At 33.1% G+C, this 14,027-nt stretch overlaps 1 protein-coding gene across 3 annotated transcripts in view; it reads left to right on the top strand.

Annotated features, from left to right (window-relative positions):
* The window catches only part of NCAM2 (neural cell adhesion molecule 2), a 523,753-nt gene that overhangs the window by 406,679 nt on the left and 103,047 nt on the right, over nucleotides 1-14,027 (top strand). For all 3 annotated transcript variants that reach the window (XM_043593819.1, XM_043593818.1, XM_043593820.1), the window contains 2 exons: nucleotides 4,441-4,628; nucleotides 9,289-9,385. In XM_043593819.1, the coding sequence (XP_043449754.1) occupies nucleotides 4,441-4,628; nucleotides 9,289-9,385 (285 nt within the window). The remainder of the gene's footprint in view (nucleotides 1-4,440; nucleotides 4,629-9,288; nucleotides 9,386-14,027) is intronic.

Below are 14,027 nucleotides of genomic sequence, written 5' to 3'. Positions count from 1 at the left end.
TAATCCAATAGATTCTAACACCGCCATGTTTCTTTCATGTCTTTCTTTGCTTTTCTCTTTCTTCTTAAACAAAAGGAAACAAGTTTTCCTTTAATCGCCTTTTTTGGGGAATGTACTCTACCTTTTGTCAGAGAGAAACTATGTTGGCACTTAAAAATGTTAAGGTAGACTTGTATTTAAATTGATCGCAATAGGGGTCACGACTGTTCTAATGGGGGAGAGAGATTGAACTAAATTCCAAAGACAACAAAAGTAGGTGGAGACTTACAGTCATTGAACAGAATGACAGAAGTCAGTGGATGGAAAATTACTAAAAGAAACTTGATTACATTTCAACTACAATGTGATTCTTGCTAAACTAACCTGACAAAATTCTTATAAAAGTAAGCCACGTATATGGGCATTCAGGGTGGGTAATAAGGAACTTGACCAGATTTCAAAGATACTGAGATATCCAGGATAGAAAGATTTCCACTAAACTGGCTCAGGATTCTTTACTGAAGAACGCAGCCGATCAGGGAAAGTCCTGAGGATAAACCCTAGTCCTTATAAAAAGGCTTATAGAGGGGCACCTGGTTGACTCAGTTGGTTAAACATCCGACTTTGGCTCAGGTCATGAACTCTTGGACTCTGCTGTCAGCCTCTTTGCTGTCAGAGTCTGCTTCTGATCCTCTGTTCCCCTCTTTCTCTGCCCCCCACCACTGCTTGTGCACACGTTCTCTCTCTCTCCCTCTCTCTCTCTCTCTCTCTCTCTCAGAAATAGTCAGAGAAAGACTGATATCATATGTGTTCACTCATCTGTGGAACTTGAGAAACTTAACAGAAGACCATGGGGGAAGAGAAGGGGAAAAAATAGTTTCAAATCGAGGGAGGCAAACCATAAGAAACTCCTAAATACAGAGAACAAACTGAGGTTTGCTTGGGGGAGCTGGGGAGAGGGAGGAATGGGTGATGGGCATTGAGGAGGGCACTTGTTGAGATGAGCACTGGGTGTTGTAGGTAAGTGATGATGAATCATGGCAATCTACCCCTAAAACCAAGAGCACACTATAGACACTGTATGTTAGCTAACTTGACAATAAATTACATATAAAAAATAAAAATAAATAAATACATACATACATAAACATTTTTTTAAAAAAGGGTTATAGAAACCTGACAAAAGTTTTGTCAAGGAGGGCATTTTTGCCACTTTCCTCGGTTCTCATTGTTACCTGAAGCTTTCTGAAGGGACACTGCTACTTTTTCATCCAGCGAATGACGTATTTTATCGTGTCAGTATTCACGTTTCTCTGATTTTTTCACTACTTGGCTCAGATAAAAAAATGTGTTTTTCCCATAAAGTTATTTCTGTTCATTGAATTTTGTAGAATATTTTATTTTGGGCTTCACTAGGATTTGGGGGACATATAATGCCCTGAGAGATGTTTCCATTTCTTTATGGTTTATTGATGCCGTATTCCTCTCTCCTCCTCCTTCCGCCTGTTTTCTTAACTGCCAAAGTTTATTTGTTCGGCACAATACTTGAAGTCTTTCAGGATGTGAAAGGCCTACTCTTTAAAAAGGCCAATTCTCTGAAAATTACTCTTTTTGATTCTCAACATGAAATGTGGCTGCTTGTTTTTAGCCTGAAGCTTTCTCATGTTGCCTGTGCCAGAATCATATCTTCCTTCAAACAGTGACCCAACACCAATTGTTCGGTTTTATTAATGTGCCAATCTTGTGCTAGTGCGTATTGCTGCACTGGTAGTGTTTTGAGTCTACAAAGCATGTAATGTATGGGAATTTACTTTATGTTTTATTGTAGATGGAAGTTATCAATATTTTCTTGCCTCACACCACAAACACATTTTTTAATGTGCCTTTCAGGATAGCATGTATTGCCTGTAGCATGTTTGCATTCAACATCAGTGATTCCAAATTAAATTCCTACTGAGATCATCAGGCAGACAATTAGTAGCAATTGCTTGCTTTTGGAGAAAAATCAAATCTTGCCCTAAGTTTACGGTCAAATTATAATAATATAATACATATTTATACAGATGCCGCATCATGGACAGAGTAGACTGTGAGTCAGCCATCTATTAATCGTTCCATTAGCATGTATGATTTTCATATTGGGCTATACTTATATGCAAGTAAATTATCCATAAACCTTTCCTTAGAATATTATAATGTTAAAGAGATTATATTTCATATTTATGAAGAGTAATAAAATGTTTTACAGATAGAGCTGTATATCTGTATAACCTTAGCTTTTCACTCTGAGCGTCAGGAAGTTTGGTTTCTCTCACAGTTGTACCCCTAATTAGTTATACGTTCCTAGATTTTTCACTTCGTCTTTCCACGCCTTGAAAAAGGTCTTTTTTTTCTTTTTTTTTTCTTTTTTTGTTTTCTCCTTGAAAATACCTTCCGTTCAATTTAACTGAGCTGTTGAATTGAAAATTAATTGGCTGATTAATTTCAGGTAAACTTGATGTACGGTTTTTGAGAACTGAGTAAGCACCTTACACTGTGTAAGCTCTCAGGTATATAATTGTGAACAAGACATATCTTAACTTGTAAGAGTCAGAGCATTTAGTGAAAACCCAATGACATGGATCCGGCCAATGCCTGTGACCATGCTGAGGGAAAACATAGAGTCTGTGGGAGCACCAAGTACAGAAGCCCACCCCCAACTGAAGGTTGTGGACAGGCTGCGTAGAGGAAGTGTGGGGCTCAGTTTTGAAGACAGTCAGACGGGAAGGACGGGCACCCTGCAAGCTGAGGGTAACCATAGGTAGAGATGTCTGTGTGATATTTAAGCACACCTAAGGGCCAAGATGTGTTACTACTTATTTAGACAATTCTCTTTTGAGGGACATTAAGTTGTTTTGAGTTTCTGTTAAGATAATAATGTATTAAAAGTCCTTTATATAAACTTTGGATATTTCTATTTATTTTCTCTGGAGAGAAACGTAAGACCAGATTGCAGAATCAAAATTATAAAGGTTTTTAAGGCTCTTTATCTTCCTGAGGGGTTGTTCAAATTGTATTTACCTCAATAATGTATGATAGAGTCCACATCACCAACACGTTGCTAGCACTGAATAATATAATTTTGTTCCTGGGTTGAATGGCTATCTAATGAATGGCCTCTGGTTAAAATCACCCTAGATTCGTATCCCACACCTACAACTTAGTGCTAGAATAAGCTGCACAGCCCTTACTCCAGATCCTTCATGCTTCAAATAGGATAGCACCTTCCTCACAAGGTTATTAAAAAGATAAAACAGAATAAAATGTACAATCCTACTGTCTTACATGGAAAACATTCAATTAATATTCCATACCAGTATTATAATAATATTCAAATCTGTGAGATTGGCATTAAAAACATACACTAAAACAAATAAAGGACAAGGATTTTAAAATTACTTGTGCATTTGTACTATAAATTATAATTCTTATATATCAGATATATAATCTATTGATATAACAAAATTGGTGTAGCTCATTTTTAAGTAATTACAGGTAGTAAAACAAAACAAAACTGAAATTGATAGTTTGTGAAATGACACTAAGTTCTAAATAATTAATAACAATAACAATCAACATTTTCTACCAGCAACATTTTTAGCTACCACTTAATTTAGGATTATGATTTTTAGTAAAAAAATTAAAAATGAATTCTCTCAAATAATTATACAGTCAAGATACTGAAACTTGAAGAGGTTATGATTGGCATGGGGCAAGGCTAAAAACCACGCTTGTGTGTCTTCACAATTAGGTTATTTTGATAAAACAATATAATAATATTGTCTATTTTCTCTTAACTGTTTTTACAGAGGTCTGATGTAGGGGCCTCAGTTTTGACAGACCCTTAGAGGCACTGATTAATTTTCAAATCAACTTTGTCAATTAAATTAAATCATCTCTGGTTTCATTAAAACTGGAAATTATTTTTCAGGAAAAAAAAAAGTTTCTTAATTGAGATATTGACATTTCAATTTAGATTTTATATATGCTTCAAAATATCTTATAAAAGAAATCATATGAATAAGACAAGATTTAAAAATGACACATGACCACTGATTCCATTATCCTAAACTCTCACTTTATAATGAAGTTTGTTGTAGAAACAGATTTCATATACGTACATAGCTATTAATTAACTGGATAATTTTTTTCTCAGATTATTAAAAGCAAATTCTGTACACTAATGTTTCATGTTTTAATAATTGACAAACTTTGAATATTTTTATATTAATTTTAAAATTATTTGATGAAAGAGTCAAACAACATATTTTCATGAGTTCTGCTGTCACACACTAAATATATGAAATTAGAATTGATGTGGCTTTTTTTTTTGTAGTTGAGTAATAATTACTGTTGTTAACACTAATTGATTATTTACCTAAAAGAAAAGGTCTATAAATGTTACGTTATTTTGCTTTACAGATGCTCCCAAGTTTATATCAAACCAAACAATTTATTACTCTTGGGAAGGAAACCCGATCAATATAAGCTGTGATGTGAAATCTAATCCACCAGCATCAGTCCTTTGGAGAAGAGAGAAATTAGTCTTGCCAGCTAAAAACACCACTAATTTAAAGACATATAGTGCAGGGAGAAAGATGATATTAGAGGTAAGTCTTTATGTACATATGAATAAGTTGTATTATTTTAGCAGTTAACTACTATGTTATATTTTTAAATACCTTGATATAAATACACTTATATATTTCATATAATACATATACACATACAAATCTTATTGTATTTTTTTCATGTGCTCTTACTTAAAAAGGAAATTTTATGCATTTGGATCATGGCCCATTAATGATTAATTTCTCATAATTTACTTATGTAGGATTATGAGTGTATAACAAAAGCCATTATTTTTCATAAAGTAATATTTGGAAAAAGTCAGTTATATCAGGAAAAAATAGAGTGAGGGAATGAGTAATTCATCAGTTATGGAGGGCCAAAAGTTCAGTTTCAATGTTGATTGTAGCCATTGTTTTTGAGGTTATGCTTTGTTTCTAGGACTGGCATATGTTACTTCTTGCTGTTACATACTTACAAGTTTCTAAATAAACCAGATTTACTTGTTCACTGCCTCATTTCATTTTATTTTGTATATGTATTTTACATGTATACATATTTTATTTTGTTAAGTTTATTTATTGTGAGAGAGAGAGAGAGAGAGAGAGAGAGAGCAGGGGTAGGGGTAGAGGGAGAGGGAGAGAGAATCCTAAGCAGGCTCTGCACTGTCAGCACAGAGCCCAAGGCGGGACTCAAACTTACGAACTGTGAGATCATGACCCGAGCCAAAATAGAGAGTTGGACGCTTAACCAACTGAGCCACAGAAGCGCCTTTCATTTTATAGTTTAAATTAAGATTGTATATCATTGTTTTTATACTGCCTAGTGCCTGGGCTTTAAATTCTGTTTGAGTACACTACGTCTTATTTAGTAATTGCTGATTATGTGTATGTATCAATTCCCAAAGTTTGTGTTTCTATGATAATCAGGGACCCTTCCAGTTTATCATTCTTTCAATATAATTAGGAATCTTCCCCACCAGCCTATTTAGCTGAAAGGACACTATATTTTTTCCCTGTAGTTCAGTTTACATAAATTTTAAAGACGCATGGTTTAAAATAACATCTGATATCCAGACTGCATGAACTTCAAGGTGTTCTCATTGGTGCCTTGTTAAGTCTTCTACCTGGTAACTGGACTTAGTGAAATGTTTGGTTGATAGAAGGAGTTAACCATTACTTCCCCAATTATTTGGATAGCTGACTAATAAGCTACTCTGTCTAGATCCATTTCGGTTTAAATTGGTTCCTTTGTAACTTTATTAGAAGAACTAGCTATTGGTGAATTGACACAGAGGTCAAGTTCACAAAGACATTTGGGTGGATTTAACCTAAAATGTAGGTATTTAACCATAGTTAAAAACCAAGGTTAGATTTAATCTTAGTTTGGTGTACTGTGTTACTGTGTTTGGGCTGCTATAATGAATACCAGATTGGGTAGTTTCAACAAAGAAACCCTTCCCCACATCCACATTTCTGTAGGCTAGAAGTCCAGGAACAAGGTGCCAGGTTGTTTGTTTGTTTGTTTGTTTGTTTATGAAATCCCTGTCCTTGTTTGCAGATGTTCCCTCTAACCATTTACTAACATAGACTTTCCTATGTGCACATAAAGAGAGAGCTCTGGTTTCTTGTCTTTTTATAAGGACATTAAGACCCATTTTTATGACCTCATTTAACTTCAGTTATCTCTTTAAAGACCCTATCTCCAAATAACATTAGAGGTTAGGGTTTCAACATATGAATTCCATGGGGCAACACAATTCATTCCGTAACAGGTAGATTTAAGTTCATGTTCAAATGACAGACTAATCTGCAATTTCTGCTTTACATCATTTTACCAGTTTTCAGTTTCTGGGAGAGCTCATAATTCTCCATAGTCAATTTCAAGCAACATGTAATAAATCCAACATTTAAATATATTAATCATTTTATATTTAAATATTTTATTCATATAAAGCTCTCATGTTATTTAATCTTCTGCCCAAATGGCATTTCTCTCCATCCCAAAGTGAAAACTAAGCAATTTTTGTTTATACACAGCTGCACGGTTTGTTGGTTAAAGCATTGACCTTGAATATACACTTTTTATGTGCATACTATTTTCAAAAATTGAATTAAAATCATGAATAAATAACTAATGTATAACTAATACAATAGGAAGACAAAATAAAACAAAATAACAATAACTATAAAAAAGAAAAAGCAATGATAAGCATTACTAATCTTGAATCAATAACATATATAGTTGGTTATGATACTACATTTTTATTTTTTTGGTAATTATTATAATAGTCATATAATTGCTAATTCTTCACATGTAATACAATATAGAAAAATAGAGTTTGCAATTGATAACAAGTTGGTCAATAATAGATTTCTTGAATTGATTTTAAAGTTTTTCCTTTCACATTGAGTAAATATATATTTTCAATCTTTTAAATTTATGAATTTTAAGATGTAATAAAATATTATGTAAATCCTTTGGATTGCTGCCAATAAATTCATCTCTATAGCCCATCCATTTTTTTTTCCCTGAGTGCTTCCTGAGGTAATTGGACATATTTTTAATATATGGGCAAAAATTGATGTAGAAACTTTGTAATGGATTGATTGGAATAATATTGTTTTATTGTTCTCGGTTGTTTCTTAAGTAAAGTGCTAGCTATTAAATATATGATTTTTTCTCACAATGGAACACAGAGAAATGAAACCAAGTTTTTGAAGGTTTAGGAAAAAGATGATTGAATTCCCTTACCAACAATGTATTCCCAGCCCTTATTGATGTTCAAAACTATATGTTGTTCTATTATGTACTATGAAAGCCCAACATCTTAAGTAAACTTGAATTATTTTAATTGCATATTTGAATATGAAAAAGTGGTTCCATATGTAAGATGTTCCTAGTTCTTCTTGGATAAATAGCAGCAATAACTGGTTTATTTTAAATTTAAATATTTTTAAGTTAGTGCTTTATAATATACCTATTTGTACATTATTTTATTTTTTGATAAGATTACTTCTCATTTCATTGTGTTCAGATTGGGCATCAAGCCACTCTCAAACATTGTTTTCATATTGCTTTCCTAGAACACATCAAATATGCTGCCGGGCTCATGATTTGGTCAGGCTATATCTAGATCTGTGCTTTTCTTTTAAATAATCTATTCTATTAGGGGTGTTTTCTGTATTTGTTCATCATACAACATTATAAAGAAATTATTTCAGACAAAATTATGAAACTTCCATCTTGGGATAGGCAAACTCCCAGGAACAGAAAACAAACAAACAAGTGAAAAAACCTTGAATTGAGCCTTTTAAAAGTCGTTCCAATTAAACTGGTTATATTTAAATTACCTTTTTAATATGGAGGAGCTGCATGATAGTTCTCATACTTTGTCATGGCCATTCTGTCTCTGCATTGTGTCAGTTCAGTACACATTCTTTCCTGTGGACTATATAAATAACTCAAATGCTTGTAAAATGAAGAATTTTTTTTGTTGGCAGATTTCTTTCTCACTAGTAAAATTGTTTTAAAGTTAAATTAGCCTAGTTTATTAAAAACTGAATGTAAGAAAAATGAATATTTTAATCACTCAAAAGTACTTACATAAGAACTGTTAAAGCTTCTAATCCTTAAACTTATGATCTACTCCTAGATAGACAGCTAACCAGAGAATGAATAACACAGATTTTTTTTTTTGTACTCTTTCAGAATTACCATCTTCAATGGACCTCAAAATTGCACTTTTAGTTAATGGCCTCCCATTACCACAAAATCATTTTCCCCTTTTTGGGATAGAGTTGAAATTAACAGCAACTCTTGTTGTAAGCATATGCTCCCTTAATAATAGTTACTGGGATTGAAAATTGTATCTATTACTATCATCAAATCTCTTTTCTGAATTGATACTTCAGGATTTCGGTACATTAGAATTACAGGGTTGGTCCCAACGTTCAGCAATAGAATTCTGGAAGGTTAACTTAATTATGGATTTCGAATGTGTAGGGATTGAGGTCAGCTATTTTGCACCTAAACTGAAAGAGAATGATAAGAATTGAACATAAATGGAGGCGAGATACTGTTATTAGTTATCAAGATAATATGCCTGTCTACAGGGATTACTACACAAGGGCAACATTTTTCTTGCAAAGTACCTTCCTGGAAAGATTATTATTTTTTTTTTTAGAATGAGTCCTCATCCTTCATTAATATTTCATATTCAATAAAATCATGAGAGGGAAAGAAAACCGATGTATTTCCAACCTTTTTTGAACTTTAAGTCTGCCTGACTTGAGGCTAAAACAGAAAACAAAGAGTTAATTAATGCTTTGGGAACAATTTTCTGTTTTCAAGTTCATGTCTGCAGTGATTGCAGAATATATTTTTTTCAAAATGTGTACTACTTTCTGATCTTTACATACATTAATATCTAGTGATTTTTCTATTCAGTAGATGTAGCATTTATCTACTTAATAAATTAATAGCTAAACTATATTTCACCTAGTCCCATGGAAACACAGGTCTGTGGATTACATCTTAAAAGGGTGTGATACTTACTTGATACAGAAAAAAAAAAGAATATGGCAAGGAGTTGTAAATAATAGAACAGTTGTGAAGATGGTAGGCATACTAGAGTCTATTTTAAAACTGTTGTGATATTGTTTTAAAATTGTTCAACATTTATTATTATGATTATTTTAGATTGCACCTACATCTGACAATGACTTTGGACGATATAATTGCACAGCCACTAACCGTATAGGAACAAGATTTCAAGAATATATTCTTGCTTTGGCTGGTAAGTACAGCACAATAATTTATGAGATCTCATAAAATATTTCTGTAATCAAATAGCTTTACATTTTAATCAGTAATGATACAGGTTATTATTAGGAGGAATGAACCAATACTTAAAAATTTAGAACAGTTGCATCTGAGGGAAGATAGTGAGGACTTAGAACATATTTACTAATCAAGATTGATTTTAAACCTTGATTCGGATCCCCCAACTTTATGAGCGAACTGTCTATGAAAAAAAAAGAAGAAAATGTCTTAGGAAAGCAAATAATAGGGGCACCTGGGTGGCTCAGTCGGTTAAGCGTCTGACTTCGACTCAGGTCATGATCTCACAGTTTGTGAGTTCAGGCCCCTCATCGGGTTCTGCGCTGACAGCTCAGAGCCTGGAGCCTGCTTCAGATTCTGTGTCTCCTTCTCTCTCTCTATCCCTCCCCTGCTTGTGTTCTCTCTCTCTCAAAAATAAATAAACATTAAAAAAAATAAAGCAAATTATATTTTATGTAAAGTTAGAACCCTATCAAAAAAAAAACTAAAAATAAAAGACATCTTGATAGAAAACAAACTAAAATTAATCTGTTTTAAAATCTTAAAGCTGAAACTACAAATAGTAAGCTTATTTTTAAGGCGAATAGAAAATTTAGGATTATATAACTGCTATTGAAAATTGTTGCATTTTTTGTTTGAAAACATTCTAGTTATCCCCAGAGCTTAAAGATATAGAAATAATGGCATGTAGAATACAATTCATTTTAACTAGAAATCTAGTTATGTTTTTAGTTATATAAATAACAGTTATATATAAAATATACATACATATTTATAGAATTTGCTGTTATGTTTTACAAGACTGGAAGTCAGAAGATATACATTGTAGTATATTTTTTATAGCTCCTATGATACAAAAACTTGATTTATTGCATTTTAAGAGTAGGTAGAGAAATATCAAAAAATTATTGTAATATTATGTTTTAATAGAATACATACCTTCTATGAAAATATTTTAAACTGTTTTCTAAGTAGAGTTCCAGTATATAACTATAATTTTATATTAAATTAAGAAAGGTATTTATTACCACTGATATGATATGATACTGATATATATCATACTGATATGATTATATGATATAAATATACTCCTGAAGTAATGTTATTAGTTGTAAAGACCAAAGGGAAATTTAAAAGTTTACAAAACCTGGAGAGCCTGTGTGGCTCAGTCGGTTAAGCCTCCGACTTTGGCTCAGGTCATGATCTCATGGTTTGTGAGTTCGAGCCCCGTGTTGGGCTCTGTGCTGACCACTTGGAGCCTGGAGTCTGCTTCAGACTCTGTGTCTCCCTCTCTCTCTGCCCCTCCCCTGCTCATTCTCTCTCTCTCTCTCTCTCTCTCTCTCTCTCTCTCTCAAAAATAAATAAATATTTAAAAAAATAAAATAAAAGTTTACAAAACTAATCAATACTCAAATTATTATGTAACTGGAACCCGTTACTCTCCAAGTCAAGTTTTGTTACACTAAGGGAAAAGGACAAGAAGGGATTGTATGAAAGGTTCTCGGGGAAGGAAGGAGGAAGAAAAATATTGACATGAAAGAGAACTTAGACAGGAAGGGAAGGAAGGAGGAAGGGATAAAGAAAGGAAAGAAATAAATGAGTATTTATTATCTACCATGACGTTATTAGAAAATTAATCTCAATGAAAATCATGGGAAGTAGACTATCCACATTTAGGCATATGAATAAACCATTAACAAGCAATTATATTCTAGGAAAATGAAATGTGCTAAGTCATATCAAAATTCACTGATACTAAATTGATACTAAATTAGCCTCAGGAAACTAGATGAATTTCCTTGTAATTAATATGAACTTTTTATAAATAATAACTATGTATGTGACAAATATATATATATATATAGAATTATAATAATATTGATGCACTATTTTATGTGTTCTTTTTTACAGATCATATAAGTTTGTATCTATTAGGTAAACTTTGCTAATGACCAGATTTTCTTAAATTTTTAAGTGCTTATAATTCTAGAAAAAATATGAAAAATAGAACATTATATTCATAATGAATAGACATTATTAAATTCTCAGGAAACATTTAATATCTCACATTTATTCATATTTCACATTTCATACTGTAAAATTTTTCATTGAAAAATGAAAATATATTTGGTACTTATCCTTCTGACATGGGGTCTGGGTGTGTCTGATACCTATACTCATAATGAAAGTATTAACTTACTGAGTTTCCCTCAGCTTGAAAAATAGAAAATGTTCACCTCAGGTAAGAACTAAAATGTTATTGGAACTATTTATTGAATAGCACAATTTTCTTAATATTTAAAATTTTGTGATAAATGCATACCTAAAATTTGTTTCAGAAAGAGGTAGATTCAACTGAAATTGTAATGGAGATATAAAAATGAATTAGACCCTGAGCCTTACATGAGAAACCTACATTTAAATATCAACATTTATAAACATTATTCCTTTGATGGGACCTCTTTATTTAATGCTTACAAAATGTAGTCTTTCCTGAAGAATTTGAACAATGAAAATGTAATGTGATTTTAAATAAAATATAAGAGAAATGTTATGTAAAAAGTTAAATATTTCAAAATGGGTGTAAATATCACAGCTCAAAATTTCATTGGCCTGTCTGACCTAGTAAAAGTACAGATAATTTATTATATGGTATTTTATACTATAGCAGATTATTTAGATTCAAAGGGGCAATAAAATAAAGCAGCTAAAATTGCATATGAAATTATGTGCTACATATTCAGTGATAAATACAGGAAAAAGCTATCCTTTTAACTTCGTTTGTTTCAAAAATCATTTTTTCCCTTTTCTTTTCCTTCCTTCTTATCTTCCTTTTTTGCCTCCTTTATAATTAAGTCCTACATCAAAGTAAGGTAGACATCTGTATGTGGGTGGGGGCACAGCAGCCTGGAATAGGGTGTCATACCCTCAACGGTGTTAATAGACTAAAGGGGGCCTCAGTGGTCTAGTGTGGGATGTTGGAGTCTAGGCAGGTGAGAAGGATTTCCATGTGCCAAGACAGATACAGCAACCCAGAGAGGAGTATTGGAACCTAATCAGTGTTAAGGAGGGATCCAACCAAGTAAAAGGGTGGGGACAGCGATTCATGACTCATTTCTACAAGTGTATGGAGTAACATCAGTAAATATATAAAGTATAATACAGTATGAAGTAATCACCTCACCTTTAAAGTTGCAGATAAAGGACAAAAACTAGAATAACCCTGGGATAATAGTTGGGGATTGGAGTTACCAGTGTGAAGTCTGGTTTTAACGTATGTAGATAAAGATAGAAAGGAGAAAAGAAGTAAAGATGTGTGTGTGTGTGTGTGTGTGTGTGTGTGTGTGTGTGTGTGTTCAGCCATTTCTACAAGGAACTTCTTTTTGTCAGGAATCTTACTTAGAAAACAATTTCTGATCTATCTATCCACCAAGAGGACTTGGGACGTGTAACACCTCAGCAGCAAAGAGCATATTAGCCTGGTACCCACTTCTTGGTTTTATTTGTTTCTGAAGTTTATTTATTTATTTTGAGAGAGAGAGAGAGGGAGGGAGAGAGAGAGTCTGCAACTAGCAGGGGAGGGGCAGAGAGATAGGGAGAGAGAATCCCAAGCAGGCTCCCCACCACCAGCATAGAGCCCAATGTGGGGCTAGAACCCATGAACATGAGATCATGACCTGAACTGAAGTCAAGAGTCGGAGGCTTAACCAACTGAGCCACCCAGGCTCCCCTACTTCTTGGTTTCTAAATACCATTCTTCAGTAAAAGTAACCAGGGTTTCTTGTAAAATTGCTGATTCTAACAGTGGAACCAAGTACAAAATAAGCCTGGAAAAATGTGTTGTGCCAGGAGGAAAAGAAATTAAAAAAAAAAAAGTAGAGACATGTCAAAAACATCCATCAACCAATTTTAACAAATATCATAATACAAGTGAATTCAGCTGAGGGGCATCAATGGTTGCTAATGGGAGTACAATGAGAAAAAAATTAGTCAGATGACAAAAAAATAAATGGAAATGTTTTTAAAGTGTCTACTCCTCAAATTATTTTTAAATACAATGGAAAAATAATAACATTACGGTTGATAAACCTACCAGATCCCACTTTAATTAAGTGATCAAAATTAACATCACCAGTAATGAGAAAATTAAACTTGGGTGCTACCAGAAATAGGTAATGAGAAGAACACATAATAACAATTGTAATATTCCTGCCAAACATGCATAATCAGGATCTAGTATGAGGAAATGTAAGACAAGTCCAAATTGAGGTACCATCTACAAAATAACCAGCCTTCAAAGTATCAAAGCCATGCAAACAAAGGACTGATTGAGGAAACTTTCTAGATTAAAGGACAGTAAAGATAAATAACAAATAAATGCCATGCCTGCGTCTTTTGCTACAAAGGACATTACTAGGGGAGCACCTGGGTGGTTGGTTAAGCATCTGACTTGGGCCCAGGTTGTGATCTCGCAGTTTGTGACTTTGAGCCCCACATAGGCCTCTATGCTTACAGGTCAGAGCCTGGAGCCTGCTTCAGATTCTGTGTCTCCCTCTCTCTCTGCTCACAGGTTATGTTCACAAGATATCTTATGTGTA

The sequence above is a fragment of the Prionailurus bengalensis genome, chromosome C2 (genome assembly GCF_016509475.1).
Source record: "Prionailurus bengalensis isolate Pbe53 chromosome C2, Fcat_Pben_1.1_paternal_pri, whole genome shotgun sequence".
In the NCBI taxonomy this organism is placed as follows: Eukaryota; Metazoa; Chordata; class Mammalia; order Carnivora; family Felidae; genus Prionailurus; species Prionailurus bengalensis.
The sequence above is the reverse complement of the archived record's forward strand: the minus strand, read 5'-3'. Positions and strand labels throughout refer to the sequence as shown.